The following is a 23,237-nucleotide window of genomic DNA, read 5'->3' on the forward strand; positions in this document are numbered from 1 at the left end:
TCAGAGGAACTTGAGCACCAGAATGAATTGGCCCTTTGCCCTGGGGCACTGGGGAGCCAGGGAGGGTTTGCAAGCCCAGGAGAGCTATGCTTTAGAGATCCATCGGCTTTTTGGAGTTTGCTCTCTGGCCAGCTCTGAACAGTGGACAGGACAGTGAAAAGAGATCCACCCTGAAGGAACACATTTATCTCATCCAAGTACCTTCTCCACATGAAACTTCTGTGAGTTAGGGGCAGACACGAGACTGGAGAGGGCAAAGGAAAATAAATCCCAGGCGCAGCACCCAGGCTGACTGGGAAGGGTGGTGTGGATGCCCCCTGAACTACAGGAGATGTACTGAGGGCTGGGAGCCACCGAGAGGGAGACGATGGTTCTCTGCAGGTGGGATCAGGGTAAGCTTTGTGGAGGAGGTGGCATTTGTGCCAGACCTTTTCTAGACATCATTCAGATGGAGCAGAAGGACAGTAATTCTAGGCCTAGAAGTAGGAAGTGCACAGCAGGGAGGCTAGATGAGGCCCAGCTCCTGCCAGACCAGCAGCCCTCAGGTATTCTTGTGGGGAAGGAAGACCCAAAGGTGGGATGAGCCTGACCCTGCAGGCCTGCAGTCCTGGGCTGGACCCTCACCCTGCTATTTGGCCTTGAGACCCTGGAGGAGTTCCTCCTACCCTTCCTCTGAACCTCTGTTCCTCCCCTCTTACCCATGTGGCAGGGCCAGTAGGAGGGATAGAACTAAGCTAGGTGTCTTGGATGCTGTCTTCTGTTGTTAGCAGTGACCACACTTCAGGACTGATTGGTATAAAATCTGTAATACAAGCGAAAAGGGGACCAATCCAGATGGGGGGGCCAGGAAAGCTTCCTAGAAGCGGGGCACTTGAGCTGAGTCTCAAGGAATGAGTCCTGTCACCATGGCAGAACTTTTGGAAAGATATTGACCAGGCTCTCTCTCCCATCAGCCATGAGGATCTGGTCTCCATCACTGAAACCAAAGTCAGAAGCTTCAACCTGAGCCTCAACCTGCCCAGCTCTAAATCTCGCTTTCCTCCTTCAGATTCCGACTTCCATTTTTAATTGCCCATAGGTGAAATTAATTAGGTTCTGTCATTCTAATGACTCACGGGGGTAGCGTATTTTTTTCTCTAAATGCAAATATTCTTTTGAGGGATTGTGTCTTTATCTTTTGCAAAAAAATTACTAAATTAAAAGAATTGCCATGTTAAATTGCAGATTAAGGAGAAACTTAATTAGAAGGAATGAGAGCAGTTGTGTTTGCAGCTTTTGTTCTTAACATTTTTTTTTCTTAGGCTGCTGAATCACTGCACTTGGAGTTCGTATATTTGTATTTTAGGTGAAATGATTTGCCTAATTAAGCCTGTCACTCATCACCACCTGTTCTCTCTAAGTTATGGCTATATTATTAAGCTTGCCAGCAAATGTATAAATTATTTCAGTGGGGAATTACAGTGTTGACTAGGATGTTACTAGTTTTTAATCCAATTTATCTGGTATGAAAACCAATTTTTTTCCCAATAAAGCAAAACAGCAGCTCATTAAGTTTCTTCATTTAATCACTTATTGAGCATCTGTTATGTTGCCAGTAACTGGGGTAGGCATGGGGGAAGGGGCACATGGTACAGGCCCACCCTCAGGGGGCTCACTGGGAGCCAGGAAGGACACGCAATTAGGGTGCTAAGATCAAGGCGAGTCTTGGGAGAGGTGAGGTCCAGGAAGTCTTCCTGAAATAGGTGACCTCTGGAGGGTAAGTGGAATGAGTCAGGTGAAGAGGTTGGTTGACCTGAGACTGGACAAGCAGCCGGGTCCTAGAGAACCTTTTGGGTTGTGCCGAAGAGCTTGGGCTCGCTCCACAATCATGTTCTGTGCTCCATGCCTCTGTATCAGGACATCGATTGTAGAGAATTATATTGGCAGAAATCCCCCAATCCTGATTTTAGCCAGTGGAGCCCCAGGATGTCAGGAGTGAAAGTGACTTGTAATTCATCTGGTCCCTCGGTCTCCTGAGCCTGTGGCAAAACTAAGCCTAGAACCTCACTTGCCGCTTAGTCCCCTTCCTATGCCAGGCCACTCCGCTGCCCTTTGACACTGGCAGCCCCATGGGCCAGGATGCCTGCTGAGTTGTATCCTCTCTATTCCTAACAACCAGAAAATTAGCAGCAGGGGGTATCGTGGAGAAGTACAGGCTGGTCCCATGCTCTCTGACCATATCTCCTTCTGTGCCCATCCCAGTGGGGAATATCACCCTCCCCCAAGCCAGAAATCTGGGCATCACACAGCAGTCATCCCAGGCTCACTCCCACAAGTAGTCAAGCTCCTACATCCCTGCTGTCATTGAAGGGGTCAGCCTCCATCACCTTTCCCTGACTGTTCTTCCCGTCTTCAGGATTGACCCCAAACCCACCCTCCACCAGCACTCAGAGAGGTCTCTAAAGCCCATTCTCTGATTATCCCCATCCATAAGTTCAAGTCCAAGCTCTTTAGAAAGGGTCTCCAGGATGACGTGGCCCCAATTTGTCTATCCATCCCCAGTGCTCTCCCCTGCCCAAGGTCACCCATGGAGGGCTCTGCAAAGTGAGGGCTCGGGTAAGAACCTGCTTCACCTCTTTCCTTCTCTCAACCTCCTGTCCAAGACCATATGTCCCATGATTTGTTGCCATGAGGGTGCTCTCATTCAGCCGGAACCCCAGTGGGAGATCCAGGCTACTGGAAGTCCAGGGAGGGGTAGATGCCAGTAGTATGTGTGTGCTAGGGCCCCAGCTCCAGGTTTTAGCCCACCACCACAAAAGCCCCCTTATCAGCTGATGGGAAAGGGCCTTCTCACTCTCCAGCCCCAGGACCTGTCCCCTGGGAAGGCCTTGAGGTCATTCCTGTCTGTGTGTGGTTGGACACAGGACGGAACTGCGGCCAGAAGGAAGGTCAGGAACCCCCAGCAAGTCCTCGCTCTGCCCCCTCTCCACGCCACCCACCCTGGCATCATGGAGCTGTAGGTGTCTCTAAGGCGTGGCCTCCACGCTGCTTTCCTGGAATCTTAATTAGGGCCTTTGGTGAGTCTTCCTCTCGTGGGTAAGGCCAGCCCATCCTTCTAGTGCTTAGGTAAACAGCCTGTGGTCACCCGTAGTCCTCCTCCTCTCACGCTGCACTTTGCATGCACAGGCAAGTCCTGCCATCTCTGCCTGCAGAATGTGGCCAGATCTGACCACTGGCGGGCACTGCCTCACTGCCCTCCTGTGTGCTCTCTGTCCCTCTAATTAGCCAACTGTACTTTTTAGAGCAGTTTTAGGTTCACAGCAAAATCAGACAGAGTCCAGAGTGTTCCCACATACCCCTTGCCTCCTCCTCTTTTGAGCACAGCAATCATGTAAGGAAGCGCCCGGTCAGAACGGCTCTCCACGTCTCTCAGAACAAAGCCAGAGTCCTTCCTAAGACCGGGAAGCCCGGCTTCCTTCCCAACTCCCTTCCAGTCACTCTGGGTCATTTTGTGTCTCACTCTAGGCACAGTCCCACTCCAGGGCCCTTGACTTGCTCTTCCTTCTGCCTGGAGTGTCCTTCCTACAGATGTTCCTCCCTCGCTTCAGGTATTTATTCACATGTCACCTTTGGAGAGGGCTTTCCTGCCCTGCTGTATTTTTCTCAGTGGCACTTGTCACCAGCCGTTGATATGCAGATTGATTTATTGCCTGTCGCTCCTCACGAGGCCCCTGCGCTCCATAAGGCAGGGATCCTTGTCTCTTGCGCCTACCGCTATTTTCCCAGCCTTGAACTGTGCCTAGTACATGTGGATGAGTGGTTAGGAGCGTCATCGCAGGTGGACTACCTGCCGGTGTCACTGCTGGGTAGCAGGCTGACCGCATGCTCGGCACAGTCCTGAAAGTGGGTGGGTCCGGTGTCTCTGGAGCCTTCTGTTGGCAAGAGCCTCCCTTCCCACTGTTTTCCAAAATGGTTAATGGAGAAAGAGTGTCTTAGAGGGACAGAAATGCCCCATAGTCCCTGATAGGGAAGATGGTTCAGTAGCTGAGATGCAGAACAGGTTCATCACACTCCTCGCTTTCAGCAGACAGCACATTTCCCCGCTGGCACTGAGGTTTCTCCAGGTCCTCCTGTGAGCATGGGGGTTGATTACCGTGTGTCTGGCCGGGCTTGGAGGATAGCTTGCCACGATCGTGCTTGCTAATTAGAGGAGAGGTTTATGCCTTTGTGTGGCACAGCCAGGAACATGTTTGTGGGCCTGCAGCTGGCCTAAGCTTCAGGAACCTTCTTCTGCAGGCTCTGGCCTTGTTTCTTAGGCACCCTCTGTGTGTCAGGTCCTGGAGTATCCTCCCTTCTGACCTTCACAGCAGCCTGGTGGGACAAGAAACAGGGACTCGAAGAGGTTCAGTAGCGTAGCCGAGGCTTGCAGCTAATCACTGACAGACTTAGGAGAGGAACTCAGGTTGGTTCAGTTGCTTCTATGAGGTGCCTAGTACTGTGTGTGCATTGAGCAGACACAATAAGTGTGATTTATAATAACAGCACAGACTGCGTTCCAGGCACACTACTAAGATTTATAGGTGTGTCACCGGCTTTAATCCCCATGAGATGGGTGCTGTCATTATCCCTGTTTTTCAGAGAAAAAAACAGGCCCATCTGGATAACTGGCAAGGTGGACTACTGGTCTCCAGGAACCCTCTGGCAACTCTAGTTTTAGCTCAGTGCTTTCTGTTCTTTGTGGTGTCTCCAGGGTCTTCCTCAAGGAGCATCCTCCCCCAGCCTCTGGGAGTGAACGATGCTCCCACAGGCCCAGGGCGGGGAGAAGAGCATGTGAATGGCCCTTCCTGTGCTTTAGGCACTGCTTCAGCCTCACCTGGGTGCTAGATCCTAGACCCATGCAGGGGATCTGAATACAGGGGATGTAGTATGACCCCCAAGTGGCACTCTGTAGGAGTATCCCAGGGAAAGGGACAGATGTGGCCAGTATGGCCTGAGGTGGGATGAGAGGAGGAGAGGAGCCACTTGGAGGCAGATTTTTGGCCCAATACAAGAAACAGCCTTTTCCCCTGAGAACTGTCCTGAGGACAGAGCTCCCCCAAGGCAGTGCCATGCCCCACTGCTGGAGGCCGCAGAGAGGTTCCTGTGGGGGTAAGGCTGAGCTCAGTGGCCTCCGGAGGCTCAACCAGCCCCTCACATGCCCCATTGGGCTGTGACCACGTGGGTGTCCTGTCTTAGGAAGCCAAAATCTTTTGTGCCGTGTTATTTCTTTGCTTGAAACCCTTCCTCCTGCAAGTCGTAAAGTGCCAAATAGAGCAACTGAACGTTACCCTTCTGTGCATCACAGTAGCTCCCTGGGCTGAGCTCTGCTAACCCTGCACTTTCTCTCTCTCCCTCCCCACAGCACAGTTTAATGGCAACGAGAAGCGGCAGTCATCCCCCTCGCCTTCGCGGGACCGGCGGCGCCAGCTTCGTGCCCCTGGAGGGGGCTTTAAGCCTATCAAACATGGGAGCCCCGAGTTCTGCGGGATCCTAGGAGAAAGGGTGGATCCTGCTGTTCCCCTGGAGAAGCAAATGTAAGTTCTGAGGGAGCAAAGCCCCACCTCACCTCCCAGTTCACCTAGTTTTTGCCCTCTCTTTCATGTCATCTTCTTTTAAAAATCCATAGATTGGGCCAGGTGTGGTGGCTCACACCTGTAATCCCAGCACTTTGGGAGGCCGAGGTGGGTGGATCACTTGCCTTGGAGTTCAAGACCAGCCTGGCCAACATAGTGAGACCCTGTCTCTACAAGAAAAAAGGAAAAAAAAATACAAAAATTAGCCAGGTATGATGGCATGCACCTGTAGTTCCAGCTACTTGGGAGGCTGAGGCAGGAGATTCAGTTGAGGCCAGGAAGTTGAGGCTGTGGTGAGCTGTGATCACACTACTGCAGTCGAGCCTGGGCCACAGAGTGAGACCCTGTCTCAAAAAAAAAAAAAAAAAAAAAAAAAAATTCCCAAACTGAGACATGCTAGAACTCCAGGGGCCTTCTAGTCTGCCCCTACCTCCCCCTCCGTGTACACATGGGCAGGCTGAGGCTCTTGGAAGGTCGAGGCTCCCACCCAGCCAGTGGTAGGCCCAGGATTAGAACACATACCTCCTGGCTTCTAGCCCTGAACTTACGCTGTCCACACTATGTGGCCACCCTTACCTTCAATGGCAGGAGGGACAGCAAAAAAGAGTCTACAGGGTGCACTCCTCCTTTTCACATCCTAGTTTCTCATTTCATCATGCAGCAAATAAATTCTTGGAAAAACGAAATATAAACTAAATCCTTTCCCCTAAGTGTAAAACTGCATGTAAATTAGATTTGTTTTCTAGCTACAGTCGTGTTCTTGCTCCATGTCTGCTTGATACTGTTAGAGTTGGGCAAGGCCTTTCCACTCCTGATGCAGGTTTTCTCAGCCCCTTTGCCCAGAGGTTTCTCACCTCCAGTCAGTGGCCAAGTCCCATCCATGCTGCCCCCAAGGTCCGACATCCCTGTCTGTCCTTGCTGCCCCCAGCACTGTGCAGGGCCCAGCCCTTTATTGCCCCTCCCCTTGGCCATGGTTATCATCTCGTTGCTCTGCCAAATCATCCCTGGGTGCAGGTTCCTGCTCTGTTCTGAAACCTTCAGTGGCTCCACATTACCGCCAGGATAAAGTCCCACCTCCCTAGCCTGCCATTCATTCTGTGAATTGTCCCCAAACTATGTTTTCAGTTTCTAACCGTGCCTCATACCTGGATTAGAATGAGCTTCTCCAGGAACTTGACAAAGCAGGTGCAGGACTTGCGCTGGTGTCCTCAGGTGTCTTGTCTGCTTAAACAAGAAAATGTACAGTAAAGGGTTGTTAGCCCATTGCCTAGATGAGAACATCAGAGCCCAGAGGGGTGCAGAGCCTTGGCAAGGACTCATGGGTCAGAGTGCCCCCAACCTCGTGACCCAGTCCCTACCCTCTCCCCTCCTCTGTCCTCCACTTACTCTTTGCTCTTCCCACCCTTTGAGTAGGCACACATAAGGCCACAAGACTCACTGACACCACGCACGGTTCGTGAGCCCTCCCTGGTGTGTGTCATGTACTGTGTTTGTCTTGGCCCGGGGATTCTGGTCTTGGCATGGCCAGCAGGGCATCCCCTCACAGGAAATTCTCACTCGGTGAGCAGGATGCAGGGTTTTCCGAATGACGTCATATGCCGCCCTTTTAAGCAAGTGCTGTCACCTCTGGAGGCTTCTGCCACCTTTGTGAGTGCTCCACTCCTGCAGTACAGGGCGCATGGGCGGGGGGTGGGGGGTGGGGGTGCTCCTAGCCGGTGCTGTGAATCATGTCTCACAGCTGTGCAGATCATCTGGCAGGTTTTGCTTATTTCTGATCAAACTGTGTACTTTTAATCAACAAACTGTGACCCACAGACGTTCGGCGTGCGTCCTGACCAGCAATGGCCAGATCTGCCGGGGTCAGTCTGGGCCCAGCCTGCCCTCTCCCATCCCCGGACTCAGCCTTCATCGCAAGACGGGGGGAGTTGGGCTGCCTTTCCTTTCCCATTCCCGCTTGATGAGGCCCCCAGCCAAGTCCAGCGTCATGACTGGCTTTTCCTCTCCCATCGTCTCATCTCTCCACGATTAACTCCCCAAGATGAGTCAGAAGTCCTGACTCATCACCCAAGGGGTGTGCTTAAGGTAAAATCCCACTTTGGATAGAGCCTGATGACCCCACTAAAGAGGATCACCTCATCCCCCGCTGGACTGATGCTGCTTTAGAGTTCAGGAGGCGCCTTCCGGTCTGAACCTCTCCTCCACCCTAGCACAGAGGGAGGTAGGAGGGGAGACCGAGGCACTGGGGGTATGCCCCGGGTCACATGGGGTGGCCGTGGATGGGCAGGCACACATCTGCCTAGGTGCCCATACCACCTGCCTTGCCTCCTGGGACAGCAGAAAGGCTGCTCCAGTGCTCAGGGTCTGTCCCCACTGCCTCCTGGAGGCAGCCCCACACACACCCCTCTTCCTTCCTCCATCATTACCATCAGTGTATAAACATGTCTCAGTAACAAACTTTGCCAACATAAGTTAAAAAAAAAAAAAAACAAAAAAAACCTTGACCTAACATTCCTCTCTAGGTACTGCCACTGCTGAGAACAGAAACTCCATGAGGGCAGGAACTTGTCTAAGTCACCACTGCATCCCCTGTGCCCAGAACAGTGCCCAGCACGTAACAGGTGTTGAATAAATAGCTGTTGCATGAATGAACAGTATCCAAAGAGCTGCCAGCACTTCTCCCCTCTCTGTCACCTCCCCTTCTCTCTCACCCACCACAACCAGCCTGGGTCCCCAGACGACCCCCTCTGTCCTCCGTGGCAGTCACCACAGTTGACCACTCTCCTTCTGGGCCTCTGGGCCTGGTGCTCCTCCTGCCTCCGTGGCCATTCTTCCATCTCCTCTGCTGGCTCCTTGCTTCTTCTTGACCTGAAGGTCCGACTTTGCAGGGCTCAGTCTCCAACTACGTGCTCTCCCTGGGTTGTCTCTCCCAGGATCCTGGTGGTGACTCACAGATGCATAGCACCAGCCCACACCTCTCCCAGAGCTCCTGACTCCTACGTCCAGTTGCTTCCTGGCATCTCCATTTGGCTGACAAGTGGGCATCTCAAACTTAACGTGTTCAAAACTGGGCTTCTGATCTTCTCCTCAAAACTTGCTCCTCCCCCAGCTTCCACACCTCCATAAACACATCTAACTAGGTGTCACATCTAACTAGGTGTGGCTCAAGCCACAAACCCGGCATCATCGTAATTCCTTTTTTTGCCGGACACCAGCATCTGTTGCTTTACCAAATTCTGCCAGTGTTCCCTCCAAAGGACGACCAGAATCCATCATTCCTCCACCTCCACAGCCACCTGCCATGTGAACTACTGCACTGGCATCCTGACTTGTCTTCTCTGACCCCTTCTCAGGCCAAACTGACTGACCGTCTGTAAGATTTCCCAGGGCAAACATCTCTTAAGACTCTTACTGCTGAGGATGAAATCAAACTTCTCCTCTTGGGCACAAGAACTGGGCCCACCTCCTGCCCGCTGCTCACAGTGCCTGGGCCGTTCTTGCCGCCTTTCTGCTCTGTGAGTGCCAATCGCATTCCTACCTCAGGACTCTTGCACTTGCTGCCTTTTTTGCAGAGAAGATGTTTTCTTTAGCTCTTCACAATTGGCTCCTTTTCATGTTCTCAGGCCACATGTCATCTCCTCAGGGGCCTCCCCTGTCTGTTCATTTCTAAGCAGGCATCTCACCCAACCCCAGTCACTGCCTTTTCGTAACCCCAGGATGCCTGCATAGCCCTCGTCACTATCTGGAATTGTTTCCTGTATCTCTCTGTTGACTCTCTCTCTCCCTCCGTCAGCCCCGTGAGATCAAGGATATGGTGAGTGGTGAGTAAATATTGGATGAGCTCATGGGTATTGGCTGGGGTGAGGGACGAAAGTTGAGTCTCCCTAATCCCCCTGGTTCTGACCTGACTGGCCAACCCCATGAGGTCCAGCCCATCCCTGAGATGACCTCCTGCCTGGATTCTCTTTCCAGGTGAAGCAAGGCCTACGTGGGCCCAACAGTTGGCCATAGCCCCCCACAGGATCGCCCAGCCCAGCCTGACTCCTGGTCTCCAGCCTCCTGCTGACAGGCTGGCCAGTGCCGGCCTGGCCTCCAGATCCAGCACCCTCTGCTCCTTCTCTCCTTTGTTTTTCAGCCCCTTGTCCCCTGCCCTTGCCTCTGTGTGGAGCGGTTGGGGAAGGGACTGGTAGCTTATCGTGTTAACCACCCGGATTCCCCTTAACAAGAATCCAGAGGCCGTGCCCCCCCTCAGAGCAGGGCTTGCTCCTGAGCTCAGGGAGGGTGGACGGCAGGCAGCACCTCCCCAGGGACCACTTCTAGGCCTTTCCCTGAGGACGGCTCAGCTTCAAATGGCTGGGACTTGTTTTTCTAATAAAACGTTTTTGTCCATTCACTGAGGGTGTGTTACACAGTGAAATCTCCCAGAGGACACAGCCTTCCCAAACCTGTTAACTCCTACTTCCGAAGTCAGTGCTGTCTTTGTTTCTCCTGATTACAGCCATGTAGCCTTTCTAAAGCATAACATGGGCCTTCATGTCTCAGGAAATGTTTTACTTGTGGTGTTTTAATTGTGGCAACCCATGCATTCCCCAACTTCACGTTCCTCTCTACATATTTCTCTGTACCTTTAGAAAGAATGGGGTCTGTGGTCTGCATGCTCTTCCTGCCTTCTTCCCTAGAAGGTCTCCCCTCCGGATGTCCAGCTTGGTGGCCACCGCCTGGACCATCCACCGCTTGGCCACATTCCCACTGGACAAGGACACTCACATTTACTCTCCAGTCCTTGACTTTAAAGTTGATTTTTTCTCTTAGGGTTTTAATTTTGCTGTGGCCACTGCTACTAACTGTTGAGCTCTGCCTTGTGAGTGGGGGGAATTGCACGGGGATGGGCGGTGTGGGTTTTTCTCTGAGGAGAATGTCAGTGCTGGAACTCTCAGGGGCACGGTTTGCAGGACACTCTGAGACAGGCACCGGGAGGCAGCATCCCCACTTGCACCTGGAAATGTAAAATGCAGCCTCTGGATGGGCAGGGGCCTGCAACCATTGTAAATGGGAATGTCACCACGTGGTCTGGAGGGCAGTCTCTTTCTACTAATGCTGCATTTGCCGTCGGTTAAGACTCGCCCCACATCAGGCTCTACATTAGCCCTTTCTGTGGGGCCATTTGTTACATTCTCACAACCCAAGAGAGGTTGGCATGATCCTCCCGTAATAGAAGCCACCTGGTCAGCGGCTTGCCTGGCCAGCGGGCAGCAGAGCCACCATTTGGAGCAGCATCTTTGTCTCTGTGGACAAAGCACACTCCAGCCATGGTAATGCTCAGTGCCTCTGCCTCTCATGGCTCAGTCTCACCCCCTCCACTGCCCCACAGAGACCATCATGTAAACAGGAATGTATTTTGAGTGTGTCCACTCATGGGCAATGAGGATCTTTATTCTTGCCCTGCAGTTTTACTGTTAGCTCTTCCAGTCGTGAAAATCAGTGAGCCAGGCTTGGTGGTGCGTGCCTATAGTCCCACTGCTTGGGAGGCTGAAGCAGGGGGATCCTTTGAGCTCAGGAGTTTAAGGCTGCAGTGAGCCATGATCACACCACTGCACTTCAGTCAGGGCAACAGAGTGAAAACCTGTCTCTAAAAACCAAAAAAAAAAAAAAAAAAAGAAACACACACACACAAAAGGAAAATCAGGCCAGATGTAATGACTCACTCCTGTAATCCTGGCACTTTGGGAGGTGAGGTGGGAGGGTCACTTGAGCTCAGGAATTCGAGATTAGCCTGGGCAACATAGTGAGACCCTGTCTCTAGAAAAGATTTTAAAATAGCCAGGTGTGGTGGCACGCACCTGTAATCCCAGCTACTCTGGAGGCTGAGGCGGGAGGATTGCTTGAGCCCTGGAGTTTGAGGCAGCAGTGAACTGTGATTGCACCACGGCACTCCAGCCTGGGTGACAGGATGAAACCCCGTCTCAAAAAAAAGAAAGAAAATTATTGTGCCCATTTCCTCCTCTGATGGGAGATGGGGGATGAGTCGGGCCCTCTGCATGGCACTCCTCTCCTCAGATTCTGCCGCCTGCCCTCCTCTGGCATGTTGGGTGTCTGGGAGCAGTAATGCTGGGATTCCCACAGGCTCAAGTGGCACTAGAGCCATCTGGCAGGAGCACGGACAGCTACCTCACTGCCCACCATCCGTGTCGCTGCACACATCCCTGAGTCAGAGCGTGGCCCTCCCGTCAGCACCCTCTGATGGTTTCCCTGTTGCTCAAACAGAGAAAAGCCCCTGCTGCAGCCCCATTTCCAGACCTCTTGCCCACCCCTTCCCCTTGCTGCCTCTGTCTGTCCATGCTGGCCCCTGGCTGTTTCCAGAGCACTCTAGGCAGTTTTCTGCCTTGGCCTTTGCTGCTGATTTGTCTACCAAGAAAGCTCCTCTCTGGCTTCCCTCCTCCCCTCCTGCAGGTCTACACTGAAATGTCACTTTTTTTCTTCTTTTTTTTCTTTTCTTTTTCTTTTCTTTTTTTTTTTTTTTTTTTTTTTTTTTGAGACAGAGCCTTGCTCTGTCTTCCAGGCTGGAGTGCAGTAGTGTGATCTAAACTCACCGCAACCTCTGCCTCCCAGGTTCAAGTGATTCTCCAGGCTCAGCCTCCTAAGTAAGGGGGATTACAGGCGCCCACCACTACGCCCGGCTAATTTTTGTATTTTCAGTAGAGATGGGGTTTCGCCATGTTAGCCAGGCTGGTTTTGAACTCCTGACCTCAGGTGATCCACCCGCCTCGGCCTCCCAAAGTGGTGGGATTACAGGCATGAGCCACTGCACCTTGAAAAGGCCTCCCTGGCCACCCTGCCTGAAATAGTCCCCCACTAGCCCCCAGCCACATGACCCTATGCCACTTCATCTCCATGGTGCCTGTCCTCACACTGTGTGCTCTGTGATGACTTGAGTGTCTGTGGCCTGACTCCCTGCACCAGAGCGTAAGCTTCCTGTGAAAAGAGACTGGGTTTTGTTTGCTCTGCTTTCCCCAGGACCTGGCAGCAGCAGGCGGGCAGTGGATACCCACGGAATGAACCAGTGCATGCCTGCTTGTGTAGGGAGGCTCCCTGCGGGTGCTGAGCCTCCCAAGGCAGGTTAGGGCCATGGGAATCCCATCATGCTGGGCTCTGACTGCTCTCTGCCCTCTCCACAGATGGTATCATGGAGCCATCAGCAGAGGAGACGCTGAGAACCTGCTTCGACTCTGCAAGGAGTGTAGCTACCTTGTCCGGAACAGCCAGACCAGCAAGCATGACTACTCCCTCTCCCTGAGGTGAGTGCCACCCCGAGCACCCCCAGCCCTCCTCGGCAGCCTCCGCGAGCACGGCTGGTCACTGTGCCTGTGGTGGAAAGACCCGCCAGTGTCCCCTGGGAAACTTGCCAGCACACGTTATTTCAAGCCTGGGTTTTTCGATTTGATCCTATTCTCCTGGGATACAGAGGAGTTTTTATGTTTGCCGGTGCTGCCCTCCCAGAAGACGAGGGGCCTTTTCCTAGGATTTTATATTAACTATCCGAGAATAGCTTTCACATCTGCTGTGAGGCGGGGTGGTACGAAGCTCCTAGCATGCCTCATCCCTCTCTCAGAGCCCACGACGGTCCTTTCATTTTTTTGAAGAACATATTGTCCCCAGTTTGCAGATGAGTAAACAGGCTCACGGAGGGGGGTGTGACTGGCCCAAGTGGCTGGGCCAAGACTTGTGACCAGCCCGTAACTCTCTGCCACTGTGAGCATGACCCTTTCCTAGTGCTCTGGCTTGCAGTTTGGGTGGGCCTGAGTTTGGGTTCGCGCAAAGTCTAGGAGGAGCGCCGGGAAGAGCTGGTGTTACTGCCTGTGGCAGCTTTGGAAACTCTCAGATCTTTCTGACCTGTGAGGCTTTTCTGTCAGGATGGGCAGGTCCAGAAATAAGAAAAGGGTGTTTTAGTTGGGTGCTGTTGCTGGACGGGACCCAAAATAATGTCTAAACCCATTTTGCAGAAAAACTGAGGCCCAGAGAAAGGACAGATTTGCCAAGGACACATAGCTGGTGACATAATTGGGGTATAAACCCAGGCTCTTCAGCCAGCACAGACCCACAGACCCCCCAGAAGCAGTGAAGCCCTCTGCCTGGCATCCTCTCTGTCCCACTTACCGCTGTTAGAGGCCATGGGAGGGAGAGCAGGCCTGCGGGGACACAGCTGTCAGGAGAGCCCACACACATGCCAGCCATGTAGACAGAGGCTTCAGTAAAACCAAGGAGGGTGAAACTGGCCTGTGTTCTCTGCTGATGACTGACTCTTCCCCCCGCATTTTCTGGGCTTTGCCCTGAAAGGGACAATGACAAACTGCAGAGTCAGGAGGGCGGCAGGCACGGGCAGAGGCGGGCAGGGCATGGCACACAGGCTTTGGGAGTCCACCTAGAGAAGAGAGAGCATGTGGACACGGGGTGGGGACCATGCGTCTCTCAAGGACTGTCAGGGCAGAGGGAACCAATGAGCAGATTAGGGACTTCTGGGCAGATGATGGATAGACAGATTCCAGCTCTGCAAGAGGAAAAACTTCCTAACAGCCAGAGCAGATCAAGAATTAGAGCTACCCAAGCGGCCTCGAGGTAGTGAGCCTGTCATCACTGGGGGAAGAAGACCAAAGGCTGGACCACCGCCTAACCAGAGAGGATGCAGAGGGGACTTCTAGCCAGCGGGTAGGGCACTCCAGACAAACAAGAGATAGGTACTTTGCTCTTCTCCAGGCTGCTGGTGCCTGCGTAATTCATTGTCTGCCATCAGACCTGGTGACTGAAAGAATCGGATCGGTTATGGCAGCCAAGGAAAGTTCAATGTGCTAAACTGCCTCTGGGGCTGGGCAGGACTGGCTGAAACCAGAGGAGCGGAATTGGACTGAGGAGAGGGCAGCAGCAGGGGGGTGTGCATGTCACCAGGCGTGCTGATGGCGCCATCGAGGTGAGTGGCACTCTTCTGGGCTGTGAGAGGTAAAGGAAGCAGGTGGCATCAGCGACAGGACTCAGTGTCACCGGCCTTCCCTGCGTACTGGGCTTCCTCAGTGCTCCAGGGACCCTCTGGGGCACTGGTCATTTGGGCTTGTTACTCTGTCTCCCTCCCCATCTGTCTCTGAGTTCCTCAGTGAACCTCATTCCTCCTGGAATCCCCGTGGCTGGGGGCCTGGCTTGGAGGGGACTCCACGAAAGGAGCAGGGAGGACTGGACAGAGCACTCCATGCCAAGCCTGTCCATTCATCCTGGAGGGCCAGAGCCCCATCAGCTGCTCCAGCTTCATGTTCATCCAGGCAGAGGGGAAGTGCTGAGCCCCTGAACTGAGGGCCTGCCTGGCTGGCACTGGGGCCCTGTGGTGACTCCAGTGCAGACCTGCCTTCGAGGGAATAGCAGCCTATTGAGTACCCAGGATGTGCCAGGGCTGAGGTCCCAACCAGGGAGCACACAAGGAACCTAGACCCAGTGGCAGAAGTAATAGCACCAGCTGTCTCCTGCGGAATTCTCAATCCCCTATGCAGTGCACCCTCAGTTATAAAAGCAGGCCCAGATGCCAGCTCACAGTGGGGCTCAGAGGGCCAGGAGCATCGTTTCCCCTCCTCGCTGGGGTGTGCCATTCCCTAGACGTAGGACCGCCCTTGACGACACGTTGATTCTACCCTCACAGCGTAGGCATGTAGTCCCGAGGGCCCGGCTGCGTTTGGTGGGTAAGGCAGGGGACAGGCCTCATGCCTGGCTTCCTGCACTCACTGGCCTTATGGCCTTGGCCATCTGTGCACTGGGTATGGCAATGAGCTGCTGACAGACAGCGTCCCCAGCCCAGCCAGCGCCGTGTCAGTGTTATCTAGTGTGATTCCCATTACCCTGCCCCTGTTTTCTGGGGTCAGCCCTGCAGTTTGATTGAAGTCCATTTTTAACAGCCACAGGAAGGACCCATTGTCCAGAATTCTGGATAGGAGTCCTGTCCTGCCACTCACTGCTCCCTGTGTGACCCTGGGGTAAGTTTCTTGCCCTACATCTGTCCAGTGGGGAGTTGGGCTTTGATGGGCTCTAAGGCCACCTCCACCAATGACATCGGGGGTTCTCTAACTCTCCCCATGTCCCCATCTGTGGGCTGGACCACCTGCACCTCCCAGGTGAGGGGAGGAGGTAGAGGGAGACTGGGAAGGCAGCCCAGCAGCCTCTACCATCAGACTCTGTGTTTGCCTTCCTGTACCCATCCCGTGGACCTGATTATCAGGAACTGTCATTTGGGTGACTGATCTGTACCCAAAGGAGCTAGAGGTGGGAGTCTAGTTTTGCATGCAGATCTAGAGGCATTAGATCACCACCTCCAAAGACCAGGGGTGTTCTCACCTGCCCAGCTTTCCCCTGAAGAATGCCAGAACTGGGGAGGTGGGCTGGGCTAGGCCTCCTATGGCCGAGCCAGGTAACCCACTCAGGGGAGATAAACTTGCTTCCCAGAGGAGCCCCAGCTCCCGATGACCAGTCCCACTGCTGGCTGGGGAGCAACGCCCTGGAAAGAATCACCTCAACCATAAGGGGAGCTGTCCTGGTACTGCATGTCCTGGCTGCCTGGAGCAAGCACCATCGTTGTCAGCCACCAAGTGAGGGGCCTGTTCTCTCAGATACTCACGGCCTGCCTGGCAGGGGTGGGTGGGGAATGGCATTCCTGACACTGTCAGGAGCTTGGTGCAAATTGACATTGGAATTCCAGCTATGCTGGTTATCCACCTCTGGCCATTTTCATGTGAGCTTGTCCTGCCCTGAGGGTGTTCTAGGGTGAAGAAAGCATCTAGGGGAGTTCAGCCTCAGAGGACACCCCGTCCACCCTTCCCTCAGCAGGTATTTTTCAGAACCCTCTGTACCAGCCACTGGGCTGGGCATCAGAGAGAGTCCAGAGGTGAAAACAGTCAGGCCCAGCCTCCAGGGGCTCAGCCTGGCCAGGCCAACCTGTGTCATGTTGTACACAGGTCTGCACAGGGGATCTTGGGAGCCCAGAGCTCGGTGTGGGTGGGCGGTCCCTGCCACAGAGAGTCAGGAGAAGCTGCAGGGAGAAGCCTGCACGTGAGCCTTCAAGGGAAGCCAGGTGTTCCCCAGACAGGGTTGGCTAGCAGGGCAGCTCGGGTAGAGGGGACAGCCCAGGCAGAGACGTGGAGGTGCAGGAGAGCCTTGGCGGGTCTCAGGGGCTCCCAGAAGAGTTGAGATGCAGTTCTCAGTGATAGGGCCACTGATGTGCAGGGTGCACTCACCGGGGTCCTGCTGCAAGGCATATTCTTCCTCATCTTAGGCTGGGAGAAGCTGAATGCCTGCCAGGGTCCACAGCAGAGCCAAGACTGGAGTGGAGGCCATGGGGCTCCCAGCCGTGTCCTCCCATCTCCTCCCCAGCATTCCTTACACCCAGTCGAAAGGTCTTCCAATGTCAAACCTGGAAGTGTTTGAGGCCCATTAACTCCAATCCCTTTGCTTCCTGGGTGGGGAAACTGACCCCCAGAAGGGATTCGGGGTTGATGTAAGGCTGCCTGGCTGGCAGCTGACCACTGACCACAGAGATGGTGACAGCTTCCCACTGTGGTGACCAGGCAGGTCCCTGGACCAGCCCAAGCTGCCACCTGTCTGCATCCCACCCCCCAACTTTCTGCACTTGCAGTAACCCACGGTGGTGCCGGCACACACCTCATCCCATCTCGGAGCCCCCTCCGTGGCAGGGGGCCCCCACCTGTGAATCGTCTTCAGCGATTCTGCCTGATTACTCTTGAACAGTTTCCTTACCCCTTCCTGCCTGCAGAACTCTCCCCCTTGGCTGCCCGCCAACTCATTGACCTGGCGCCCACCGCTGGCCCCTGGGTACTCTGACTCCAGCCTCAGGGAGCAAAGGGTTGAGCTGAGAAATTGGCAAGAAAATGTCAAACTCTTAACACAGTTTCCTGTCTCTGGAAAGGCTGGCAGTGGAGGAAAGGGATGAAAAGCCTTGAAATAAATCTCATTAAAAGGCTCTTCAGGCACTTTGGCCTGCGAATGAGTCATCCCGAGTTCTACTTTGGTGAGTTTTTGCAAAGGAATGTGGACAAGATGAAGGAAGGACTTCAGAAACTGGGGGGCTTGTAGCCGGGGGCAGGCAGCCGGGAGGCAGGGTGAGTGCTGTGGCCTCCAGTTCTGCTGGAGGCTCTGCCCTCATGGAGCAGGGATCCTGTGTGACCCATGGGAAAGGGGCACTGAGTGGCATCTCTGAGGCCTCTGCAGGCAGCAGCTTTAACAAGGACCCAGCCCCTGCTCGGTTGAGGTGGTGAGAGTCCCAAAGCCAGTGGGGGTAATGGCCGCATACGGTCCTCACAGAGGGACCTTTGGCTTTCTAATCCCTGAAGGCAGATTGCCTGGCCTCTTGCAAATGTGACCTAAGGAGGCACCTCTGGGGTCTGGCCTGTTTCCATCATGCTGTGGCACTTGGTTGTTCACAGCCTCCCCGGCCCACCCCGTGAGCTCTGCCCTGTCCAGTGTCAGTTATTGAATGAGCTGCAGCCCTGCAGGAGCTCACAGCCTGACGAGGAAGGGAAGACACTTAGGCCTATAACCCACGGAGAATGTGTTCAGGGCTGCCCGAAGTAGAAAGTACTCTTTCTGTGAAAGGTTCCAGGCTATGAAAGAGGGAAGGAACCAGGAAGGGGAATGTGAAGGATGAGCAGGTCTTGGACCCATGGACAGGGGAGAAAAGGCAGGCTGCAGAGAGAATGGGCCCAGAGACAGGGCAGTGCGGAGCTTGCATAAGAACAACAAATGACACATTCATCTGAGCCCAAGTGAGGTGTAGCCCTGATCACCAGGTGGAGGGGTTGGAGCTTCACTTGTGAGGCAGCAGGGAGTCCTGAAGGTTTGAAGCAGGATGCAATGCTATTGTCAGGGCTGTATTCTAGAACCATGAGTGAACTAGGGGGCCCGTGAGTACTGGTGAGGAGGGACACAGCCTCTGCCTCCGCATCCCCTCAATGATCCCCCGTTCCCCGCCATGTCCCTACACATGCCACGTGAACTGGCACAGACCGGGAGCTGGGGAGGGGCCTGTTATAGGAGTCCAGAGGGTGAACAGCACGTGGGCAGGCCTCCCAGGAGACCGAGGCAGCCCTTGTCAAGATGGAGAGGGAAAACACAGGCTCTGCAGTCAGGTAACTGAATCCAAGTCCCGCTTCCATCTCTTTGCCCGCGCCTGATGCTAGGCAAGGTACTGCACCTTCCTGAGCATCACGGGATGCTTGCCTCAGCAAGAAGTAAGGCTTGGCAGGTAAGCTCTACACACAGATGGTACTCAGTATATACCAGTCTCTGCTTCTCCCAGCTTTTCCAGAGCCTTCAGAAATCACCATGGAAGCAGCAGAATGGACAGAGCCCTCGGTGAGTCCAGGCTGTCCCTGCTGTACTGGGTGACTTGGGCAAGTGTCTTCTCCACTTGCATCGAAAAAAATGAGGGTCTGGGGTCTGATTAATAAACTTGCTTCCAGTTTAAGGGTTCCGTGACTAGACCACTTTCCTCTCAGTCCAAGGATGGCAGGAACGTCCCATCTCCTCCGAGGAGGGGAGGAGGAGCAGGACATTATCAAGAACATGCCTCCTGTCCTTCAGATTGCTTGATGACATCTATTTGTATCTGGCTTAGAGCAGCCGCGTTTGTGTTGACTGCTGGGTACTTAGTCTTCAGCCAGCAAATGCCTCCTGCAGCTCCAGAGGAGGTTGGGTGGGTGTAATAGGGCCAAGAAGAGCTGAGGGGCACTGGGAGGCGCATGGCAGTTAGGGTTGTTTTTCTCTTGTCTGTCCCTTCATTGATTAATATAGCGAAGGGGAGAGTTTTCAAACAGTAGGCATGTCTGGGTCCACGCAGGCAAGTGATTAATCTTAGTTTGTTGCTGCTGACAGCTAGGAGCAAGAAATAATAAAGGTTTGAGGGGGCGGTGGGAGTGGGGATATGAGGAAAGCCTGCTCTCCGCTCATCTATCAGCAGGGAGCAAGTCTCCACTTCCTTCTGCCATCCAGGCATCCCCTTGTTGGGTTAACATTTGAGACTCCAGACACTTAGCTCCATGGTGGTTGCCTGCTCCCATGTGTGAACCACCAGGGCAGTCCCTGCAAAGCCACAGTGGGAACTCCCTGGCCATTACTGAGTTCCCTGCACAGCTCCAGAATACCTGGACTTAGTCGGTCTCTGTATTCCCCAGCCAGGCCCCTGCAGGGGTGATGAAGCCTTTTAAGAGCAGACTTCAGGGAAGGCAGGTGTGTGCAGCTCAGGTGCAGTACTGCTTGCCCTGGGACCCCCACACTGCTCAGCTGTGGTTGCAGTGGCCCTGAGCTCCTGGCCGTGTGCCCCATGGCTCCCCCAACAGAGGGAGTTCTGCACAGCGGTGAAGACAATGGCTCTGGATCTTGGTTTAGGCTCTTGAAACCCAGCTCTGCCACATACTAACAGGGTAGTGTTGGGCAAAGGGACTGAACATCTCTGAGCCTCGGTTTTCTCATCTATAAAATGGGTTTCACAGGTGTATTAATGAAGAGACAATATATGTGAAGTGCTTAGCATATGCCCCACCATATAGTGAGTACTCTATCAGTGGTAGCTCAAGTATCTTTATTATAGACCTCAGAAAGCCACAGGTTGTTGGGGAAAGAGCTCGGTGTGGCCTAGTGCATTGCGAATTGTCTGGGTTCAACCTGGAAGTCTCCATCTTTGCCCGCATCCACTCTCCTTTACGATGATGGGTTCTAGATTTTATGTGGCTACAGCTGGAAAGCATGCTAGAGAATCTCGCAGAGCTGGAGTCCAATCCAGGCGCCCCTCTTCCTGGATAACCTCTCTTGAACCTGTCACCTCTCTTGCACTCTGTACGTTGTCCTTTGGTGTGACTTTGGATGAGTGAGTAAACTTCTCTGACCTCCTGGTTGCTCATCAGGAGCTGGAGATGATGACCACTCAACAGGTATCCTTTTGCATCACCATGCTGCTGCGCCTCCAGCTCTCCTGCCCATCTTCCAAACTTACGGTCTGGCCTCCTCATCTCATAGGGAAGCATGTTAGCAGCTAGTCAAGGTAGCAGCTCTAGGAGTACCCTGGGCAGAAATCTTGGGGTTTAGGGAACAGAAAGAGACTTTTTCGATTTTCTGGTCCAATATATTGAACAGGTAGAGATACTGAGGCCCAGAGACAGGAAGAAGCTTGCCTGCCTCTGGCTTTCCCAGCAGGCCCTATTTGCTAGCAGCATTTGAGCCAGCCTGAGTCAGGGCAGCAGGGGTGATGGGGGAAGAGGGGGTGTGTCTCTTTGCTTTTACCACATGGAGGATTTCATGTCCTTTCAGCGCTGATGGAGGAAAAATGAACTTTCTGCTCAATTAGCGTGCTTTGTGTTTTCTCCTTCTAAAAGGTTTAAAGGAAATGCCACAATTAGAAGCCGCTGCTGTAGGCAAAACAGAGACTCCCCAACGCTCTTTGCAAGGACTAAATGAGAACAGTGAACTTTAGAATGTGCAGATGCCTTGCAGGATAAGAGAGTGCACTGTCGAGAGGACATTGTGAGGAATATTAGATGACATTTCCCTTTATTCAGAAATTACTGAGAACATGTGCCCTGCTGGTGGTAAAACATTGCCAAGGATGCCACCCTCAACATTAGACTGGCGCCTCTCCTGGACTTTGGTGATTCTGGTGCAGTGAGGATGGGGAGTGTAGGACCAACCCTGGGCTTATGCCCGGGAGACCTGGGTTCAAATTCTAGCTCTGCCTCTGACAAGTTACAGGATCCCAGACTAGTCACCATGATTTGCACCCTTCTTTCTGAAGAGTTCAGACAGACCCTAGTTTGAGTTCTGCCTATTCTCTGAGCCCTCTGTTTACTCTCTAGCACAGCAGGTGTAAATCCTGCCACGCCACGCGCTCTGGGCTGCTGTAACGTGTGAGTGAGGTGATACGGGTCAGCATGCCCAGCAGAGGGCCTGATATTTGGGAATAGCCAGCTTTCACACTGTGATAGTATGTTCGAGAAGAGTAGCAACCATTGCCATCATTTTTACAGATAAAGAAACTTGCCAGGCATAGTGGCTCATGCCTATAATCCCAGCACTTTGGGAGGCCGAGGCAGGCGGATCACAAGGTCAGGAAATGGAGACCATCCTGGCTAAGACGGTAAAACCCTGTGTCTACTAAAAATACAAAAAAATTAGCCGGGCGTGGTGGCAGGCGCCTGTAGTCCCAGCTACTCCGGAGGCCGAGGCAGGAGAGTGGCATGAACCTGGGAGGCGGAGTTTGCAGTGAGCCGAGATCGCGCCACTGCACTCCAGCCTGGGCGACAGAGCGAGACTCCATCCCCCCCCAAAAAAAGAGAGACTGTTGTTCACATTACGTCACAGTTAATGCATTAAAGAGATGAGATTGCAACACAGCTCAAGGCCTCTTTCTACCTTATGGGGTCTCTCGGAGTAGAAACACCCCCATTCCTCTCTGGCAGGCACTGAGAAGTCCAGCCAATGGCCAACCCCGTCTCTGGACCTAAGCTGGATTTTCTGACAGCACCTGTGACCGTGAGCCCCGTGCCCAACATTTCTCAGACACCTTTCCCCAGGCAGTGGTGACATAGAGAAAGCCCAGAGACCTGAAACCAGAGGGGCTGGTTCTGTCTGGCTATAAGCAAACAGTGTCAGCATCCATAACCCAACTGGAGGAGTCTAGTTTCTTCTCTGGGTCCAGCCCTCAAGCAGCTGTGAAGAAAGCACAACTCATTGCTCCTACTTTGCAGAAGAGGAAACAGAGGCTCAAAGGGGCTTAGAAACCTAAGGCCATGTTGTCAGGGAGGGGCAGAGGCTAACCCTGCCCAGCTCCTGGACCACTGTTCGTTCTTGACCCTTCTCAGCCAGTTGCTCCAGCTAAGCTTAGAAGTTCTCCGTTTGTACCCAGGTGCTAGGCTGATGATGCTGAGACTATCTGGTAGCAAAGTAGGAGACCAAGGCCAATTCAGAGGGGCCAGTGGCAGGCGGCCTACATAGCTGGCGAGAGAGAAGTTTAGGGAGCCCTATCTGGCCCTGGGTGTGTGACAGATCAGGAGCGAAGGACTAGGGCAGTGGGAGTAGAAAGGAAAGGCGTATGAAGGTAGAATTGATGAGAGGGAGAAGGAGTGAGGAGTCAAGGACCACATCCAGATTTCGGAGCAGCTGGGTGGATGGTGGCATTCCCGGCTGCAATGCAGACCTGGAAAAGACCCAGGAAAACAGACTCCCCGCAGCTCAGCTTCCCCCTTCCCACTGCCGCCTAAAACCCAGAGGCAAGAGGTGCCTGCACTCATTCTGCCTCACTCTGAGTTCACGGCCCAGTGCACCACCCCCCAACCTGGCAGTGCCAGATGTGCCCGTCAACAGGCTGAGGTTCCCCCTCTGAGCCAGGGATGCAGCATTGCCCTTTGTTTTACCGGAGCTCCTTGGTCTTCTCCAGCATCTGAGCAGCCCCGATTACATTTCTAGCCGGTTTTTAATTGTCTCATATCAGCCCACATAAATCTGCCTGTGCAGCTCCGCCACCGGGGAAGCATTCCAACTGCCCGTCCATCTCCAGGAGACCTCTCGTGCCCCGGGACAGTTGCCTTCTGAGGCACTGGGTGGTCTCTCCAAATGAGA

At 53.6% G+C, this 23,237-nt stretch overlaps 1 protein-coding gene across 1 annotated transcript in view; it reads left to right on the forward strand.

Annotated features, from left to right (window-relative positions):
* The window catches only part of SHB (SH2 domain containing adaptor protein B), a 148,653-nt gene that overhangs the window by 105,899 nt on the left and 19,517 nt on the right, over nucleotides 1-23,237 (forward strand). Inside the window, exons 4-5 of the mRNA XM_025360492.1 lie at nucleotides 5,381-5,552; nucleotides 12,764-12,883. Coding sequence (XP_025216277.1) covers nucleotides 5,381-5,552; nucleotides 12,764-12,883 — 292 coding nt within the window. The remainder of the gene's footprint in view (nucleotides 1-5,380; nucleotides 5,553-12,763; nucleotides 12,884-23,237) is intronic.

This window comes from Theropithecus gelada, chromosome 15, assembly GCF_003255815.1.
Source record: "Theropithecus gelada isolate Dixy chromosome 15, Tgel_1.0, whole genome shotgun sequence".
Classification (NCBI taxonomy): Eukaryota; Metazoa; Chordata; class Mammalia; order Primates; family Cercopithecidae; genus Theropithecus; species Theropithecus gelada.